The 17,800-nt window shown below is 43.5% G+C and overlaps 1 protein-coding gene across 1 annotated transcript; it reads left to right on the forward strand.

Annotated features, from left to right (window-relative positions):
• The first annotated feature begins 2,779 nt into the window (after positions 1–2,779).
• Positions 2,780–4,518, forward strand: her6 (hairy-related 6). The gene is made up of 4 exons (XM_075485541.1): positions 2,780–3,115; positions 3,288–3,383; positions 3,492–3,579; positions 3,693–4,518. The coding sequence occupies exons 1-4, from the start codon at positions 3,008–3,010 to the stop codon at positions 4,232–4,234; spliced, it is 834 nt and encodes a 277-aa protein (XP_075341656.1). The 5' UTR covers positions 2,780–3,007; the 3' UTR covers positions 4,235–4,518.
• The last annotated feature ends 13,282 nt before the right edge of the window (positions 4,519–17,800 follow it).

Consider the following 17,800-nt stretch of genomic DNA (forward strand, 5'->3'; position numbering starts at 1 on the left):
GGAGGCCCTCTTGCGACTTGTCATGGTTGTTCCTGCCTCCTCAGCAGAGGCTGAGCGAAGTTTTAGTGCCCTTAGATGCCTGAAGACATGGCTGAGAACATCAATGGCACAAACCCGGCTAAACAATCTTGCCATTTGCCATGTCCATCAAGAGAAATTGGATGCATTGGACAGGAGACAGATCTGTCAGAGATTTGTGGAGTTGAATGGGGAACGCCTCCGTACTTTTGGGCCATTTATTTAAGTCAAGTCAAGTCAAGTTGGCTTTATTGTCAATTTATTTACATGCACTGGTCATTCTTCAGTTTGCGCAAGAAGTAGAGGCGCTGTTGGGCTTTCTTATTTAGATATATTTCTATGCTCTTTTTGACCTACTAATCAGAATATCACTTCTCTTTGTTTAAGAAGCCATTTTACGTGTAATTTAGCATTTCTGTATTCTGATGAAATACATCTGTGTGTGTGTGTGTGTGTGTGTGTGTGTGTGTGTGTGTGTGTGTGTGTGTGTGTGTGTGTGTGTGTGTGTGTGTGTGTCTGTGTGTGTGTGTGTGTGTGTGTGTGTGTGTGTGTCTGTGTGTGTAATAGTATGGAATAAGTTTACAATTGCACATTTTTTATTTGTGTTTTGCTACTTGACATACAATAAAAAACGAGCTTTGAATTGTAACTTGTTAATTGGTCATTATACTGAATTTCTTAAAAACTATGTTCTATACAAGCACATCTTTATCAATACACCTATATGAAAATTGTACAACATTTTCAATATAAATATTTTGGGAAGGGCTCACATTTGGACCAAGGGCTGAAATCTACTGTTCTATACAGTATATATTTCATGGGTTTAGGATTTGTACAGGTCACTCTAAAATGCACTAGAATGCAGGAAATGGCATCTAAGAAATAAAAAATCTTCTGGGGGAGGACCCCCCCGCTGGAATATGGTCTACAGTTCTAATTTGGACCCCCCCCCCCCAATATCTATGGTTTTGCCCTTGGGACAGTTGCTCACTTTCACGATTACTTTTCATGAACTCGCCTCTCCTAGCATTGTCACATTCATTCGCAGCCTCAAACAACTTGGCTCGTGTATTCTGGACTTTAATAGCCAGAAAGTAAAGGAAAATATTTACACCAGGGGAAAGCCATTTTTTTCTGTTTCTTAAAGCAAACCATAGTAGCCTTGTAATGATATCTCCCTCTTTTTGTTACTTTCCCGCCCCGAGATCCATAAAGCTTGTTAGTAAGAAACGCGAGAAAACAGAGGGAATATGTGATTATCACTTGAAAGACTCTTTAAATAGCCACAAGACCCCAAAACCCAGTGGAGGCAGTCACAGGTTTATAAACTTCCCTGTTTGAGCCTTGCAGTTGCACAACCTTAAGAATGTAGACCTGCTGCTCCTTAGTAAACCTTTAAGAGGCAATCGTTGGCATTATTTCACTATCGTTACGCTCGTCTGCTTTTATGTCTATCTAACTGTAATAAAGATAAGGAAATGAAATTATGACCTGATATCTACAAAAGCCTTGAACGCTGTGGGGCGGCCATAGGCGGGAACGAGAAGGAAAAGGAGGAGGAGGCGGCATCGGTGTGATCGTGTGAGCTCTCCAGGCTCAGAAATATCTCTGCTCTGGCTCACATTCCGATAAGGGAGCCCGATCCAGCTCTCTCTGTAGGCGTGGTTTTCCCAGGCTTTTAAAACAGCAGCTGCTATTTACCTTCCCCTCTAATGTAAACCACCGCCGCCGCCACATACCCTCCCCTCACCCTCACTCACCCTCCTCCCTGGCCCGGCGGCCCCCCGGCAGCCTGGCGGCCAAACCTCCAACCACCGCGCTCATAAAACATCCTGGCACGTGCTCCACACTCACAACACCGACAGATGATTAAGTGGCAAATTTTGTACCGCAGAGTTAGGAGCTGAACTGTAATGTGGAAATGGAGTGTGCGCTTTTAATTTTTCTCCCTCTCAGGGTCAGCCAAATTACTCTGAGGAAGTATGACTGCGCCCCCCCCCCCCTTTTTTTTTTTTTTTTCCTGTGTGCGTGTGTCAGGACTTCAGTCCATCCCCTCATGTGGTCCACTCCTGCGCTTTTCAACTTGTCATGAGTTGTCATCCCAAGTTGTTTCCTTTACAAATTTGATTAGAACAGTGACTTAGGTTGGGATAAAAAGAAAACAAACCTAATATAGCCTAACTCCTTTGCCTCGACGGCACATGACTCAAACTCCTTTAGCCGGATTGCCACTATTTCCCAGAAAGAGTTTTTCTCGTCTTTGCAAGAAGTTAACAAAAGCGCAGGGGGTTATAAAAGTTCTGCAACACTAAGGAGACGGTGACATCCGGACAACCTGAAGTTAGTTTAGAACTCTTGTGCGTTGCTGCGGTGCTGACTGGGGTTTTAGTATTCCAACTTAAATGTGTATCTGGCTAATCTAATTTTATTTTCTGCTGTTATCTCGTGTCTGGCTGATAAGAGGTCTCTCTGCCTGCTCCTAGCGGCGGTGCCCAGTCAGCGGCTCCACTGTTAATATGTAAACGCTACGATGATTGAAGACTGAAGGCAGTTTCCCCGGCTGTGCCCTGAACCCGGGCCGCGCGCCATTGGCCGCCAGCTCCAGCGGCCAAACAACCAATGGGAGGGCGCCGACCACGAGCCGTCCTCCCTCGGGCCGCGTGTCCCTCGCCCTGATTGGTTGAAAGTTACTGTGGGAAAGAAAGTTTGGGAAGTTTCACACGAGCCGTTCGCGTGCAGTGAGAGATATAAATACAAGCCACACGCGGAGGGGTCGACAGAGAGAGACTGCATCCACCGCCGGTAGCTGCTGCCGCTGCGCATCGCCCTGACGGATTCTAACCTGATACTCGGGATTCTCTATTTTCCAGAGAGAAGGGACTTTTGAATATTAACTGCCGAAAATAGGCCTATTCATATCCCCTTTCATACACCAGTGGATCGTAAATTACTGTGGTCTTGTGGGATATTTCTACAAAACGAAAAGATGCCTGCCGATATGATGGAAAAATCCTCATCCTCCCCTGTCGCTGCAACCCCGGCAAGCATGAACACAACTCCTGATAAACCCAAGACAGCCTCTGAGCACAGAAAGGTTGGTATTATAAAACCATTGATCACTGTCATCTAATCACAAAAAGGCTCAATCATTTCAGTTTGGTCCCAGTCTGTGCACGCGGCCGGTGTTCAGCGCGAGGATTTTCTGCTTCCACGCAGTGATCGAGTCGTTCTTTTAACCGTCTGTCGTCTTTTGTTTTATCTTTTAGTCATCGAAGCCAATTATGGAAAAGAGGAGAAGAGCCAGAATCAACGAGAGCTTGGGACAACTAAAAACTCTCATCCTGGATGCTCTCAAAAAAGATGTAAGTTCTCAGATGCCACTCGTAGTTAGGCTATTAATAGGTCATCTCTGTCAAACAGCGAGAAAGTGAGAGCGTAATGCTAACCAGGTGTGTGTTCCGTCTCCGCAGAGCTCCAGACACTCCAAACTGGAGAAGGCGGACATCCTGGAGATGACGGTGAAGCATCTCCGGAACCTCCAGAGGGCTCAGATGACCGGTAAATCTAATTTCCTAAACTGATCTGTCTCTGTGTTTTAAATCATAACCTGGACCATAAAAAAACCCACACGCTTCCCCTGACATGAAATATACCTGTTTGTTTATCTGCAGCTGCCCTTAACACAGACCCCACTGTCCTGGGGAAATATCGCGCCGGATTCAGTGAATGCATGAATGAAGTCACCCGGTTTCTGTCCACCTGCGAGGGTGTCAACACCGAAGTCAGAACGCGGCTCCTCGGCCACCTGGCCAACTGCGTGACCCAGATCAACGCAATGAACTATCCCAGCCAGCATCAGCACCAACATCAGCTCCCTTCCTCCGCCGGGCCAACGCACCCCTCCTTCGGCCAGTCGATGGTGCAGATCCCCAGCTCAACTCCGCAGGTCCTGCCCATGAACCCGGTTTCCTGTAAAGGTGGCTCCTCGCCGGCAGCTTTACCTTCAGACGCCACCAAAGTGTATGGCGGTTTTCAAATCGTGCCTGCCTCCGACGGACAGTTTGCTTTCCTCATACCCAATGCGGCATTTGCGCCCAACGGCCCAGTTATTCCCGTCTATGCCAACAACGTCAGCACGCCGGTGCCTGTTCCAGCTGCTGTGTCCCCCGGAGCCCCGTCAGGCAACACAGATTCAGTGTGGCGGCCGTGGTGAAAAGTGGGGAAACAAAAAAAAGACTTTGAGATTACACTTACTAGTTCACTGTTTGATCACTGATAGAAAGTTGTTTTCAATCTGTTTTTTTTTCTTGTAAAAATGAAAAGAGTATGCACTATATTTGTACAGCTAACAAGGGAGTAAAGTTCATATTGAAATGGGATTTGTATTGTGGAGGTCCGTTCACTGCATTTTTTATATATATTTGAGTTGTCTTTTTTTTACTGTGTCACGCCAAAGATATGTTCAATGCTCTTATGCTGTTCTTCGTTTTGGAAGAGAAATAAATTTGTAAAGATTTTAAAAACAAGTGCTTGTCCTTGATTTGTTCATAGGAGAAACAAATCCTGATCTGCTTCTCAGTATATGCAGTTTTCAATCTTTTCCACCAAGTTAACGTAGCGTACACATTAGGCACTGATACAAGTCTCCATCATGTAGTTTCTTTGCGTAAAAGCAACGCAGTTGTGCCTTCGTGATGTGGGAAGTGAAGCTTTCTTTCTCAGTGAGCTTGAAATCAACAAGTGTCTTAAAAGAGATGTTATACGGTCAGAAATTAATAGAAAAAGTTTGACACAATTATAATGTTGTAAAGACAAATGATAAAGGACTGCTGGGTGAGAAACGCCGTCTCCCCTCTGCGCAAAACCCACTTTACTTTTCATTAAAAGGTACGAAAAATAGCACGCTGACGTCCGAGCAGAAAACTAGACACTCTCTCACTTTTCCAGTCTGTCAGTAAACAACAGGCTAACTGTAATGCCATTATCTGAACGCAGATCAGACGCAGGAGCGAGATCATCTGTTGGCGGTGTTTAGCGCTGATAATCCAGCTGTTTGGCCCCTTGAAACTTGTTAGCCTTTCAGAGGTCACTAACGCCATCTAGCAGCAGAAAAGGGCATTGCAGGCTGATGAGTCGTGGAGGATCAATGGAGCTGAGCTTGAATGGCTGCTGGTGATGGTTTGACTTGAAGAAAATGTGGACAGCTTCAGTCTAATTGAAGAAATATAAAAGGAAGCAGGTAAGTTGTCTGATCTTTTTTCTTCAAAAATAAATACATTGGCGCTTTTATGCCTCACATTTAGGCTACATTTGTGAGTATATGAACTTGCAGGACTTGATTAAACTTATTTGTAAGGAAGGTTTTGTTTGGAAGTTTAGAATATTTAGCAGTATGAAAAAATGTAAAAAGCCACTTATAAATGCTAAGATCCCCTTTAATTATCCAAGAACAATTTCAAGAACAACACTTAATCATTATGAGGATTTCTGCTATTTAATAAGGTTTCACTTCAGCAGCAGTATGGAACAGAGAGAAGCCTCAGGCTGTGTCTTTAATCAGAGCTGGGGGCTTTCCTGGATGCCAGGGGGGTTGACAGAAAAGGACACATTAAACACATCACCACTGAGCCATGTGGTAGCTCTCTGCTCTGCCCAGGTGTGTATGACCCCTCTAGCTATCTGAGTGTGGCCCTCCTTTGAAGGGGTGTGTGTGGGGAGGGTGTACAGGTGTTTGCAATTATCAGTGCGCTAAGAGGCACAAAGTGTGGATAAGTGCCATCATTTTGAATTTCCATCACACCTTTTTACAGGGGGCCATGCATCCCTGTTTGATTTAAGCCATGTGTGTGCGTGTGTGTTGCTGGGTGTGGACATGCCTGGCTAAAGGGCACAATGGGTGAAGCACTGGGATAAGGTTAAAAGGGATAGGGAAGTTCAAGGAAAGGCCTGTCACACAGGGTAACAGCCAGCGTCCTGTGTACTAGACAGTCTCTCTCCACAAGCTCTCACACTCACAGGCCTCACAGCCACACACGCATACACAAATCGTTCCCACAGCATTCCAGCTGTGCTCGCACCAGTGTCGAGCTTCCTGTCCCGAGCCCTGGGGCCACAGCTGGACACGAGACGTCTGGGAGGCACGTGGTGTGACCCGGACAACACCCAGCTGCTGAGCCCTCCCACCCTGCCTCCTGTCCCCCCTTCCTCCCCCACCCACCAACATCTTCAGTGGTTGCTCCCCCTCCTGAGAGCAGCTTTACGAGCCTCTCCAATTACCCAGTGCAGTGGCCGAGCTGCCGGAGTGACCGCACACATGTCACAACACGACCGGGGGGTTAGCCGCCATGCGTGTCCATTAACTTTTCCCACACTCCGCGTGCATGCAGGGAGCAAAAATAGGGGAAAAAAGCCCCTCTGCTTCCTCCTTGGCTCCGTAAGTGCTACCATATGGTCCACTCTCGGTCTCTCTCTCTCATAGTCCTTCTTTCTTACTCTGCCTCTCTCTCCCGGCCCATCACGAGGGCTGTCTTTGATTGCAGCCCAGACAAGCGAGAGCTTTATGATTTAAGCCCAGGGCTTGCTGTACCAAGCCCTGGACTCATTTTGAAGCCAAACTTCTCTCCCTCCCCTCCTCTTCCCTTCCATCCCCTTGCACCCCCCCGCCTCCTCTTGCAGTTGCAGGGGAAGGCTGTTTTCTGGCAGGAAATGAATAGCTCCCAGATGAGCGCAGGAACCTGAGAGGTCGTGAGAAAGAGGCGAACCCCCCTCCGCAGGCCCGGCTTGCTGCCAGCCGCCGGGGGAATGTGGGAGAGCGCCTCTCTGACACACGCATCAACCCCTCTGCCCTCCACCACACCGCCTGACTGACTGCCTGCCTGCCTCTGCGCTGGGCCCTGAGCCTGGAAATAGACTGACAGACGAGGCAGCCGCCACCAAGCCAGGCAGCACGGATCATCAGCCAGCCAGGCAGGGAAAGGGAAAGCTGTGGGAGGGGAGAAAGAAGTGTTGGATTTGTGTGGGCGGAAGTGGATCAGTGTGTTTGTGGAGTCTGAATCCTGACCCAAGTGCGTGATACAATGGAAAGTTAGATCACTAATTTAAGTTTACTTAGTTTCGACTAATTTACGATCCATTTACACAGATTTTGTACGCAGACAGACACACGTGTGTACACTTGCTCACTTGCTTTCCTCCCTCTGTCCCAGAGGCATACATTCATTCCACAGTATTCACTCTCAGACAGGTGTTCCTTGTCAAGAGCAAAGGGCTTTCCCTTTGGTTCTCTGTGTGCTGAACTAACATTTATTCCTCCTGAGGTTGACACTGTTATGATTGGACATAGTCAGAAGTTGAACCGCAGCTGTTCAGGCGTATTTTAAGATCTTTTTAATCATTTTCCTGCATCGGTGTGACATGCTGAGATTATCTAAGTACTAAGTGAAGGTCAGCCATTTTATTTTCCAAGTGCAACAAATACAGAGGAACATGTTTATTGGTACAGGGCTATAAGAGCCTATGTTAGGGGATATTTGCTGATGTATTTGGCTTTTGACTTAGAATAGAGCAACATGTACATTCGATACCTCATCACCGGTTGTGACCCCAGTTCATATATAAGTTGTGAGCAGAGGGACCAAAACAGATTTTTTTCCTGTAGTTTCATTTAAACATTTGATTTTACTTTAATAATCTGGTGTTAGTATTGTGAATCATGAAAGAAAGCCTGGTCTACACCTCTTATACGTTTGTGCATTCGTATTTAGACACCTGAAAGACAGCAGGCCAGTACTGGGACAAGATGTTATGAGAAAGTTGGACCAACTTAAAAGTTTCCCACTTCGATTCAACTTTCTTAATGAAAATGCAGATGGTCTCCGATTCTAAAATGGAAACTTGTGCTGCCATGTACGGCTGTTAATAAGCAGCATGTACCTTCAAGACATTCGACACTCATCCGTAAAAGCTATAGTAGTCTCAAAGAGAGTCAGAGAGCCTGAAATGATGTTGTCTGGGGTTGTTTTCAAAAGGGCACCCAGATCTGCATGGACTTGATGTCCATTCCCCTATTTTTGATACATGACTCATTAAAGTTACTCTGTCCTCTCTCAACAACACACCTAATGATTCAGTACCCGTCTAACACCACACTGTGCACCCCCTTATGCCTCCATTCCAAGATTCCCTGTCGTTCTTTCCCATACTCAGTCTTTGTCCCTTACGAACTGAGTTTGTGCCGGGCTCCTATGGTAACCTGTGGGCCCAGTAAACAGGACAAGCTGTGTGCCCACTTTCCTTGGCTCACCCTGCATGACAACAAAACCCCCACCAGAGGCTCCCACCACCAGCCCATTCAAATGTCAGCCACCACGTTTGAAGTCGCAGACCACTATGTAAATCCACGCTGTTTCTCACCAGCCCAGCCACTCACGCGCACTCGAAAACAAGAGCTCCAGCAACGGTGGTCCTGTGATACTGGATGATTGTGTCTTTTATAGCCTTCAGGCTTTAGAAGTCTCTTTTTCATCCTTTTTTGTCTATTCTCCCTGTTTTGGTTCGTAAACATGTTTTTTCATTGTTTTTGGTGGATGGTTGAAGGGCATGGTGACTTGAGGGGAGCAGGACATGGCAACCATTCGCAGCTGTCAATTACAAAGCTGGCACATCCTTCAACCCTGGGCGGTGACAGTGATGACACCATCACACTGCGCCTTTGTATGACCTGTCCTTGAGCTATTCTGGAACCCAAGGCCAATTGAGTAGGAGTCCCCCCCCCCACCATCAGAGACCATCACAACAAACAAATATAACAGGCAAACAAGTTCCCACCACACTAAAGTCCAAACAACTGCCAATGGTGACAGTTTGGTTGGTTTTGATTATGCACAAAGAGGTTCTTCATGAAACACTTCTCAGCCTGTCTTTCATCCTATGAAGCCATGCTTCCCAACCTTGGGGTGAAGCCTTCAGCTTTTTTTCCCCAGATGAAAAACAAACAGAAATTTCTTATATGATAAGAAATGATTATTTAAAAAAGAAAAGCAATCAGAAATGTGTAAAATATTATCTCACTTACCTACTTCTTCTGATCTTGTTATTTAGTGGAGTTTTGCAGGCTTTAGTTCAGCAAAGTTTTCCCTGTAGTTTTTCTAGGAATATGTACAGTAACATGCGGCTTTAAATTATATGAATGAATAAGCTAATCAATTATATTGTTCTGTACTCGGTTGAAATGTTCAAAGCTAATTATGATACATATGTGGCTTGTGCTATGATAAGTGACACAACAGCATGGCCAAATCAGCAGATTGAAACTTTGCCATTTTACATTTCTGGAAAGTACAAATACACAATATATCAACCCCTCTAGCCCAGTGTCACTCCCACCTTGTTTCATATTGATGCTTTGTGATGGTTGTACAGGGTAGAGCCCTGTGCTGGACTGTTTTCTTAATCCTGCTTCCACCCACTCCCAGTGGATCTCTGACCATTTCTGCCCACTCCCGGCACATCCTGACTATTCACACAATAGTTCCATTGATTTTGTGCCGTCTCTTGTATTCCATTTATATATATAAAACATGTTTACGACATAGAAAATTGTCCAGATGTGAGACTCACTTGACTTTGGCAAGTCCCACTTTAATCTTCTTCTCTGTCCTATTTCCTAACTCCATTACTGTGGTTAAAGCAGGAAAAACTTGGACTTGGAGCAAGTGTGATACTTAGACCTGCAGTTTTTTTGTTGTTGTTTGTTTTTGTTTCACTTTTTTTCTTGCCTGCCGCCACTTAAAACAAAGAGGTCAGTGACCCTGACAGAGTACAGCGTGTCACTCTCGTGTCTGCCTCCCACCTGCATCCATTTTTCTGTTGTACATGCAGATGCTGAATCTGATTAGGTTTTACATATGTATGTTTTAGATGAAAAGATCTTGGAATGATCCTAGGGAATGTTTTGTGCTGCTGCTGCTGCTGTGTGTGTGTGTGTGTGTGTGTGTGTGTGTGTGTGGGGGTGTGTGTGTGTGTGCGTGTGTGTGTGTGTGTGAGACAGAGAAAGAGAGAGAGAAAAGTTAGCTGACCCCAGCCAACAAGTGTGTCTGCTGTGCATTCATTCAGATATGTTTGAGTATGCTTGCATCTTACCAATTGCTAATTGCACACTACATCATTGTTATTGTGTTGGGTTTAGTCTCTCATTTTACATGCAATTATCGTGGCCCAGTAAGACTGGTGAAGTGTGGCATGGAGGAGCACACCCCCAACACACTCAACTTATATACTGTTTTGCAGTATGATCTACGAGCTCTGCCCTCGCGTGGCTGGTTTTATTTTCCTGCTTTTAACAGCTCCTCCATGGAGACATTGGCCCCTCTGAGATGAAGGGAAAGAGAAACCTCGTCTCTTTTCATTTTTTCCTTTTTGACCAGTGAAAACATCAAAGGGGGCCGGATGTCCAGCTTTTTTCACTCTAGTGGAGTTCAGAGTCAGTAAGTCAACATATATAATACTGTTGTAAAGTCACGATGATGGCGTTAATGATGTAATGCTAACTTCAAGGCCACACACGCATACAGGAGCATGGGATACAAAAGGAGGTGTCAGCAAAGAAACTGATGGATTGAGTCTAGTGGTTTTGTTTGTGTTCTTTTACTCAATGGCTTACACTTCAGCTCAGGAAATGATGGTAATATGGCCTTAAGAAAAGAGCTCCTCCACTAAGAAGGAATCCTGCAGAGAAACTTGCTCGGCTGGGTTAAACCGTTGGGTGTGTGCGCAGCTTTGTAAACTTACAGCACACTTATAGAACTTATATCTGTGTTTCCATTTATACGTGTTTGACATCTTTGTCGTTAATTTTTTTCGTCAGCATTTGTTTGCTTCTAATTTATCAAAGACCATGTGACCCATGTCAAACAATTTCTGAATGGTTTTAATTGATATAATTCTTGATTTGACCGAGAGTTATATAAATATCAAATAAAATGCTTAAAGACTATTAGAGTACCTAAAAAAGCTGAGAATCACGAAGGAAACAGTGTCTCTACTTGTATATAGAATGTATACATGAATACAAATAATAAACCTGCTGGTTCAGGCCAGGGCCATGTTTAAATTGGTTTTACATGAAAATGTGACAAAGCTCCCTGCCTGCACTGGTTGTTGGTCTGTCCATGTTAGACCTTATTTAAGAAAATTCTGCAATGGCCCCCTTTAAAGTCTCCTAAAAATAGAATAACAATGTTATAATATCAGTAGTATCTTTTAAGGTATGAAAACATGCTGAGAGGATCTTTAGAAAATAAAAGGTTATAACTTGAAAGATAATCATATCTTTTGAATATACTGAAACCTTGTAGACTATATGACAATTTGCAAATTCTTCTGGGAAACTATTGGAGATTTTAGCAAACAAACCTTCACTTTATTACGAATGTGTTCCAAATTAATTTGTGTTGTATATATATATATATATATATATATATATATATATATATATATATATATATATATATTTGTATGTATGCCTTCATTTGAAGCAGCTTACATAAACTCAGACTTGCTCTTAATTTCCACTCAAGCAACCCTCTGATCTTGACTTCTTTGTTTCTTTTGGTTGGCTTCAGTTTGGTTGCTGATTGTTCCCTGTGCACTTTCTGCCATTGAGATACATTGCATCATGTTGGCATTCAGAGACATGAAATGGCATTATCCCACTTCCTCTTCTCCATCCATGCAAAAACAGTATAAACTGTGACGTGGACTAGCACTTTAATCCTCTTTCCCTTTTTGGAGGCAGTGGCGGGAACTGCAGAGGAGCTGGTCGCAGAGATACGACCACAAGACGCTGTAGACACAAAGCAGCCCGTGAGCGTGTGAGTGTTTGAAGGTCTACACAATGAAGAGTTAGTCTATGTTATTTAGAGTGTGAGTGTATGATGGTGAGTGTTTTAGGGTGTTTTTGCTTGTCCATCTACCTTTGAAATACACCGACAAAGCCAGAGTGTGGATTTATACTGGACTGAGGGGGTTTTTCTTCGTGTGTGAGCACTCCTGCCTCCCACCTCAACTGTCTTCATAACCTCACGTTTGTGGAGCGTGTTTCCAAACACTCCCACAAGACCCTGTTATCTCAGCTTCAGTTTGCATCACGAATGAGACAAATGTCTGTGTGTCTCTGTGTGTGCTTGTTTGTGTGTCTTGAGCCGGGGACTGGCAAGCTTGTCATGGTGTCTGAATTCGTAAACCCCAGTTTCTCTAGGAAATGGGTCCAAAGTGATTATCCCAGGCTGAAATATAGCCACCAAGTGTGGGCAGAGCAAATGAGACCTCAAAAGAATAACTGGCATGTTTCTGATGGTACTGTGTTGAGTGGTCATGTACACAGCACATTCAGTGATTTGTTTTCCTCAGTTCTTTTCCTAATTGACACATCCGAAGCTTTTCTTGGGCACTTTTTTTCTTGTTTTCTTGCTTTCTTTCCCAACCAAGCTGCTTCAGCCTGCTCTGTCTGTTACTACAGTTGCTGCCCTCCTCAGCTCTTACAAACCTATTGTTGCTTGTTGACATAAAATCCATCACTAATGGTGTACCAGTGCAATTTTGCAGCAGTCCCCCGATTTACAACTTCTGAGTACTGCAAAGCACAGAGAGATTCTCCAGGTTTTCATAGGCTTAATGGGCATTGCATGAGATTGTTTGACAAATGCTTAAATGTAACTGACAACAGATCATATGTGTGTATAGATGTGTGTCTGCAATATCATCGACAGAAGTTTTCAGGGCAGAAAGAAAGTAAGGAAACAACTCCTTAGCTGTCCCCCAGCTTTAAACTAGAGTACTTTAAAAGTGTTTCCATGAATGTTCCATGGATTTTTAGTGGAACTTTGTCTCAAAGCCCAGTCGTGTCTTTCAATGGCTGTCATCAATATCATTTATTCAATATTAAATGCTTAAATGCTGTCATGTCTGAGCTTTGGCTATTACCAGAATTGAATAACCGTGAAAGTAAATAACTAAGCTATAACAGCTGTAAACTAAGCTGTTCATTCTAAATTTTTAAACACACTCAGTAAGATAGGATTCAATAGGATTCTAGGACTAGGATTCAATGTAGGACAATAGGATTCATGTACAGTATACTGTTAATGAAACTGTACACCTCTGGACTTATTTTATTGCTAAAGAAATACAATGCATTTCGTGCTTAATCCCTTTATTGTTTAATAAAGGAAAAGTACATTTTGTCTGTCTCAAGGGAAATATATGTGTTCACAAGCAATGTGCAAAACTAGAAGGCTAAATCATAAAAACTAAATCATAGAAATAATTTTTGGCTATCTTTAAAACTTTTACTTCCTTGACAAACAGTTGGGTAGATGGATGTTTATGATTAAGCATTGTACTGAATGAAAATCATGGCCTCTTTGGCTGTTGTGACCTTTATTGTGGTACACAGGTTGAAGAAATAATCTCCAGAAACGTTATCTGCCTTCAACTATAGGTGCAACAACTAAGTAGGCCATAACAATACTCCTCCATTTAGGTGATACCCAATTTAATACAGTGCCCTGTGTCCATTGGTGATTCTCTCACTCTCATTTCTGTTTTCAGGTGTTTCATCATAAACTCCTGACGCTTCATCTTGTGATTCTTAATTAGTTTGAGTATTACTGAAGTTTTTGTTTTTTTGTTTGTTTGTTTTTTTAACTCAGCCATATCTCTTAGTACTTGACGCCTTGTATTTCTGGACACTCTGGCTCGGTTATGGTGATGGATTATGGTGGGAGAGGAGTCTTATGGGCTCCTGGTAGCTTGCATCTAATTTTCTGCATTTCTTCTTCATGCATTCTTTTCTGTTGAATATTGAAAACAAAACTCAAGCTCAACCTGTGATCACGATTCAATAGTTTAGCTAATTCAGCAGTGTTGTATCCACCTGAAAGATAATAAAATGTACATTCAGGTAAACATTTTTTCTGGTTGACTTTCCCAAGGTATGGAAGCCTATAAAATGACACCAAAATATATTGTGTTAATCGCTATAGTCTACACAATTCCTCTTAACAATATTACACATCACATCAGCTGAAAATGACAAAGGAGAAAACAAGTCAAGTTTTAGAGTCATTTATTCGTTCTGTATTTTCAATTGAAGTTGTGAAGTGGTAGGTTTAATCTCATTTCCACACTCAACGATGGTTAATTATAATCAGTAAGAGCTATTTACTGTGACTAGACTTGATTTAATTTGTCATGTGCTTAATCAACCCATGTTAAACCCTTTACAGCCATCATTATCATCCTGTCATACATAATCACATAATTTGATGATCTACTAGTCTAAAGCCGCCGTGTTCACTTCCTTCTCAACTCAGCCAGGAGACAGTAGTGTGACTAGTTTGTGGCATCCTAGGCTGACGTTTTGAAGACCACAAAATCTCTCATACACACACTTGCACACACCAACTCTGATTTTCCCACATGCTCCACTGATCCAGTGGTGAGCACCCTCTTTTTTCTTCCTGCAGCTCTGGCTGCATGCGACCCTCCACAGACGGTATCAGGGTAATTGACAGTGACTGGAAATATGCAGCATCATTGAGCCCCGAACCGTGTGACTAACAGGGTTAGGGCCTCCCCTCTTGGAGACCGGCCCCTCCTACTGAGCCATCAGTGATATTCAATTTGTGTTAAAGTTCCCTTTGAGGGGCCCCAAGGGGCCCGATTTGATTAACATATTTTATGGTGAGCCCTGGGATGTAACTGGGAATGCTTCAAGCCCTGTATTAATAATAGTCCAAGCTCATTATGGCTGACCAAGTGGAGATGGTGACAGTGAGAGCTGACAGTGGTTGACAAACACAAATAGGCAGAGAAGTGACTGGTGTTCAATGGGATGAAGATTCCTGATTTTTTTGCAAGGCCTCTGGGTGATTGTGCAGCTTCATTGATGGCTCGGCCATGCCAGCTTGAGGCTAATCAGAAGTGATTCATGTAAGCGAGTCACAATGCTGCGGTGGATTGAATTTGTTTCATCTACGGTTCTCTCCATCACTTATCAGGGCAACGAACCCCTCTGCAAATAAATGGTGTGCAGACAATAGAGGCTGTTTGTAAGGGCACTTTTCCCACAGTCCTATCTGTCATGAAAATGGACACACACTGACACACGGACAAAGCGACAGACAGACGCACACTCGAACCCGACTTCCGAGAGTGTCTACAGTAAGGACATTCCTATGCTCCACACGCCTCGATCATTGTCTGCAGCAGCCGTGCAGCAAACAAAAGAGGCGTCCTCTCTGCCTCCTCTGCCTCAGTGTCACAGAGCAGTAAAATGTAACCATGTTACTCCATAAATAAGACTCCTTTCCCCTCAGTTTTTATAGCCGGTTGATGGAATCTGTATGAATAAGAAGCGCTTTTCACTGTCTCCAGTTAAACCCCCAAAAGTTCTTCAGTAAATGCTTTCATGAGTTAGTTCATTTGAATGGGCCCCCTGTAAATCAATGCTTTTGTTTAAAAAAAAAGGAAAAAACCCTCACCAATATCTTTCAGCTGCAGAGTCTCTCATGATACCCATGATGAAACTGTAAGACCTATAGAAATCGACAAGATAACCCTTTTCTCTGTGTTTTTAATTTCCCTCAAATGAAGACAGACAAATAAGAGGCCTCTGAAAGGAGACTGGATAGGTTCCCATACATGAGACAGTGAGGGAGAAATTGGTAAAAGCTTAAATTTCGCCCTGGGCCTGTAATGGTTTGAAAGAATGTAAAGTCCATGACAAAAGCGACTACGAGGAGAAACAGAGAACAGGTGGTCATCGCTGTATCCCCCAGCCTCAGTCCAAAGACATGAAATCTGGCAAGGGGTTTAGATTTCAGTGATAAAGACCCCAAGGTTTGTTTGCTCTTTATGTCTGCAAAGATGTGTGAAAAGACGCCGGACCTCTAACCCCTCCGTAAGTCTCCCTCCAGCCTTGGAGCTGAGAATGAGAGGTTAAGGATTCCAGCGCAGAGGAAATCATCCATCGACGTTCATTTGGGAAGGACAGATTGGATACGTGGGTGGACGAGGTCTTGACTTTTGTTCTTCTCGGTATGTGTATCATTTTTGGAAATCTTATGGCTGTGCTTGGGTGAAAATAAGTAAAACAATAGTTGATAAAAAGGCTCGCAATATCAGAAAAGATTAGATAAATGTCAAATTAAATGTTATCTTGATCCTCACCATGCAAGAGGAGAGATAAACTGCAGTCACAGTTTTAAAAGGCAACAAGAAAACAGAAAATAAAAAAAACTATAGTAGACAAAATAAAACACAGAAGGGAAACGTAACACGTTGTGTAAATTGTGTTCAGAGATGAAGTTTTAAAACTTTTGTTCATGATTCTAACATGTTGGGTGTGGTGTTTGCTGCAGAATTACTCCTAATGATAGGTCATGTTGTCACTTTACATTGGTAAGTAAGTAAGTAACACTAGTGTAAAATAAAAAAAAACAAAGGCACTGGAAAAAGAAACTGAATAGAGATGTGATTAGTCTCTAATACCTGCACATACAGGCTGAGAAGAGCTGCCAGCCAAGAAAGGCATGCAGTGTTTAACTAACTGTGCATGTGTTTGACTCTCAGTGTATGTTTGTGTGTTTAACCACGTGTGTCCTCTTCTTATCTGTTCCCATCTGTGAGTGTGTGTGGGGGGGGGTTAGGGTTGTTGTAACCATAGGAGCATGATGACAGACGAGCAGACAGGAGGGGTGGCTGAATTATTGGGCAGCAGGCAAAGCTTCAGGTGTGTGATAAAGTTGAGGTGGGATGGAAAGGATGCAGCGGGCCATAAGTGAATTTTATGGTCGTGGGTGGAGTGTGTGTGTAGCAGAGTTCTGCTTGGGTGAGCTTGAAGAATGCCCATGTAGATCCTGGCAGGGAAAGAAGGAACTCCTTTCATCGCGTTTCTTAGTGCCCCAAACCCCACCCCACATTTTCCTGTTCCATCTTCCAGTGACTCAACACTCCCTTCCTTTTTTTTTTTTATCTCCACTGCACGTCTTCCATCATTGAGACCTTTTTAAGGGATGAAATTAATTTTTCTCTCCCTCCTTCCCTCTCCTCTGTAGCGTGGGAGCTGTCAGTGGCATTTGCTCAGACCCACACTCAGAACTCCGGCAGCAAGCCGGTCCTGTCGCTTTAAAGGGCAGCGGCTAATTAGTTATAATGGCTTCCATTTTGTCCTGGCCTTGCGTCATGTCTTTGATGCTGTGATTGGAGCACCCAAGGGGGAATACCAGACAATTTTCCATGTCTGATTTGTTTGAAGGGGTGGTGGGTGCGATAATGATGTCAGGGCAAACAGAAACAAAGCTAGTATTTTTCCCACAGTGTGACATGGGCTTTATCCTTTTATCTTTGAAGCTTTTAATTGCAGCACTGTGCAGAAGTCTTGAGCCACTCCTATTTTTTTGTATATTATAGAAAATAGGAGCAGCAATATATTGAAACATGTGAAAACATAAATGGGCAGAAATAGAGCGTACAATTCAAACAAGCTCGAAAGTCAATATTTGGTGTGACCACCTTTATTCTTCAACACATCCTGAACCCTCTTAGACAATCTTGCTTGTCATTTCTGTATGTTGTCCTCAGAAATAGTTCTGTAGACTTCTTGAAAGACATTCCAAAGCTCTTCTTTGGATTTTGGCTGCCTTTCTTTTTTTTTTTGTTCTTTGGGATTACGCTTCAATATTCTTGAGGTCCGGACTCTTGGGAGGATTCGTCACTC

This window comes from Odontesthes bonariensis, chromosome 15, assembly GCF_027942865.1.
Source record: "Odontesthes bonariensis isolate fOdoBon6 chromosome 15, fOdoBon6.hap1, whole genome shotgun sequence".
Classification (NCBI taxonomy): Eukaryota; Metazoa; Chordata; class Actinopteri; order Atheriniformes; family Atherinopsidae; genus Odontesthes; species Odontesthes bonariensis.

Coding starts and splice junctions, on each gene's coding strand:
- her6 (XM_075485541.1), top strand. CDS start 3,008: ATGCCTGCCGATATGATGGAAAAATCCTCATCCTCCCCTGTCGCTGCA. Junction 3,116..3,287: donor CAGCCTCTGAGCACAGAAAG/GTTGGTATTATA, acceptor TTTATCTTTTAG/TCATCGAAGCCAATTATGGA. Junction 3,580..3,692: donor CCAGAGGGCTCAGATGACCG/GTAAATCTAATT, acceptor GTTTATCTGCAG/CTGCCCTTAACACAGACCCC.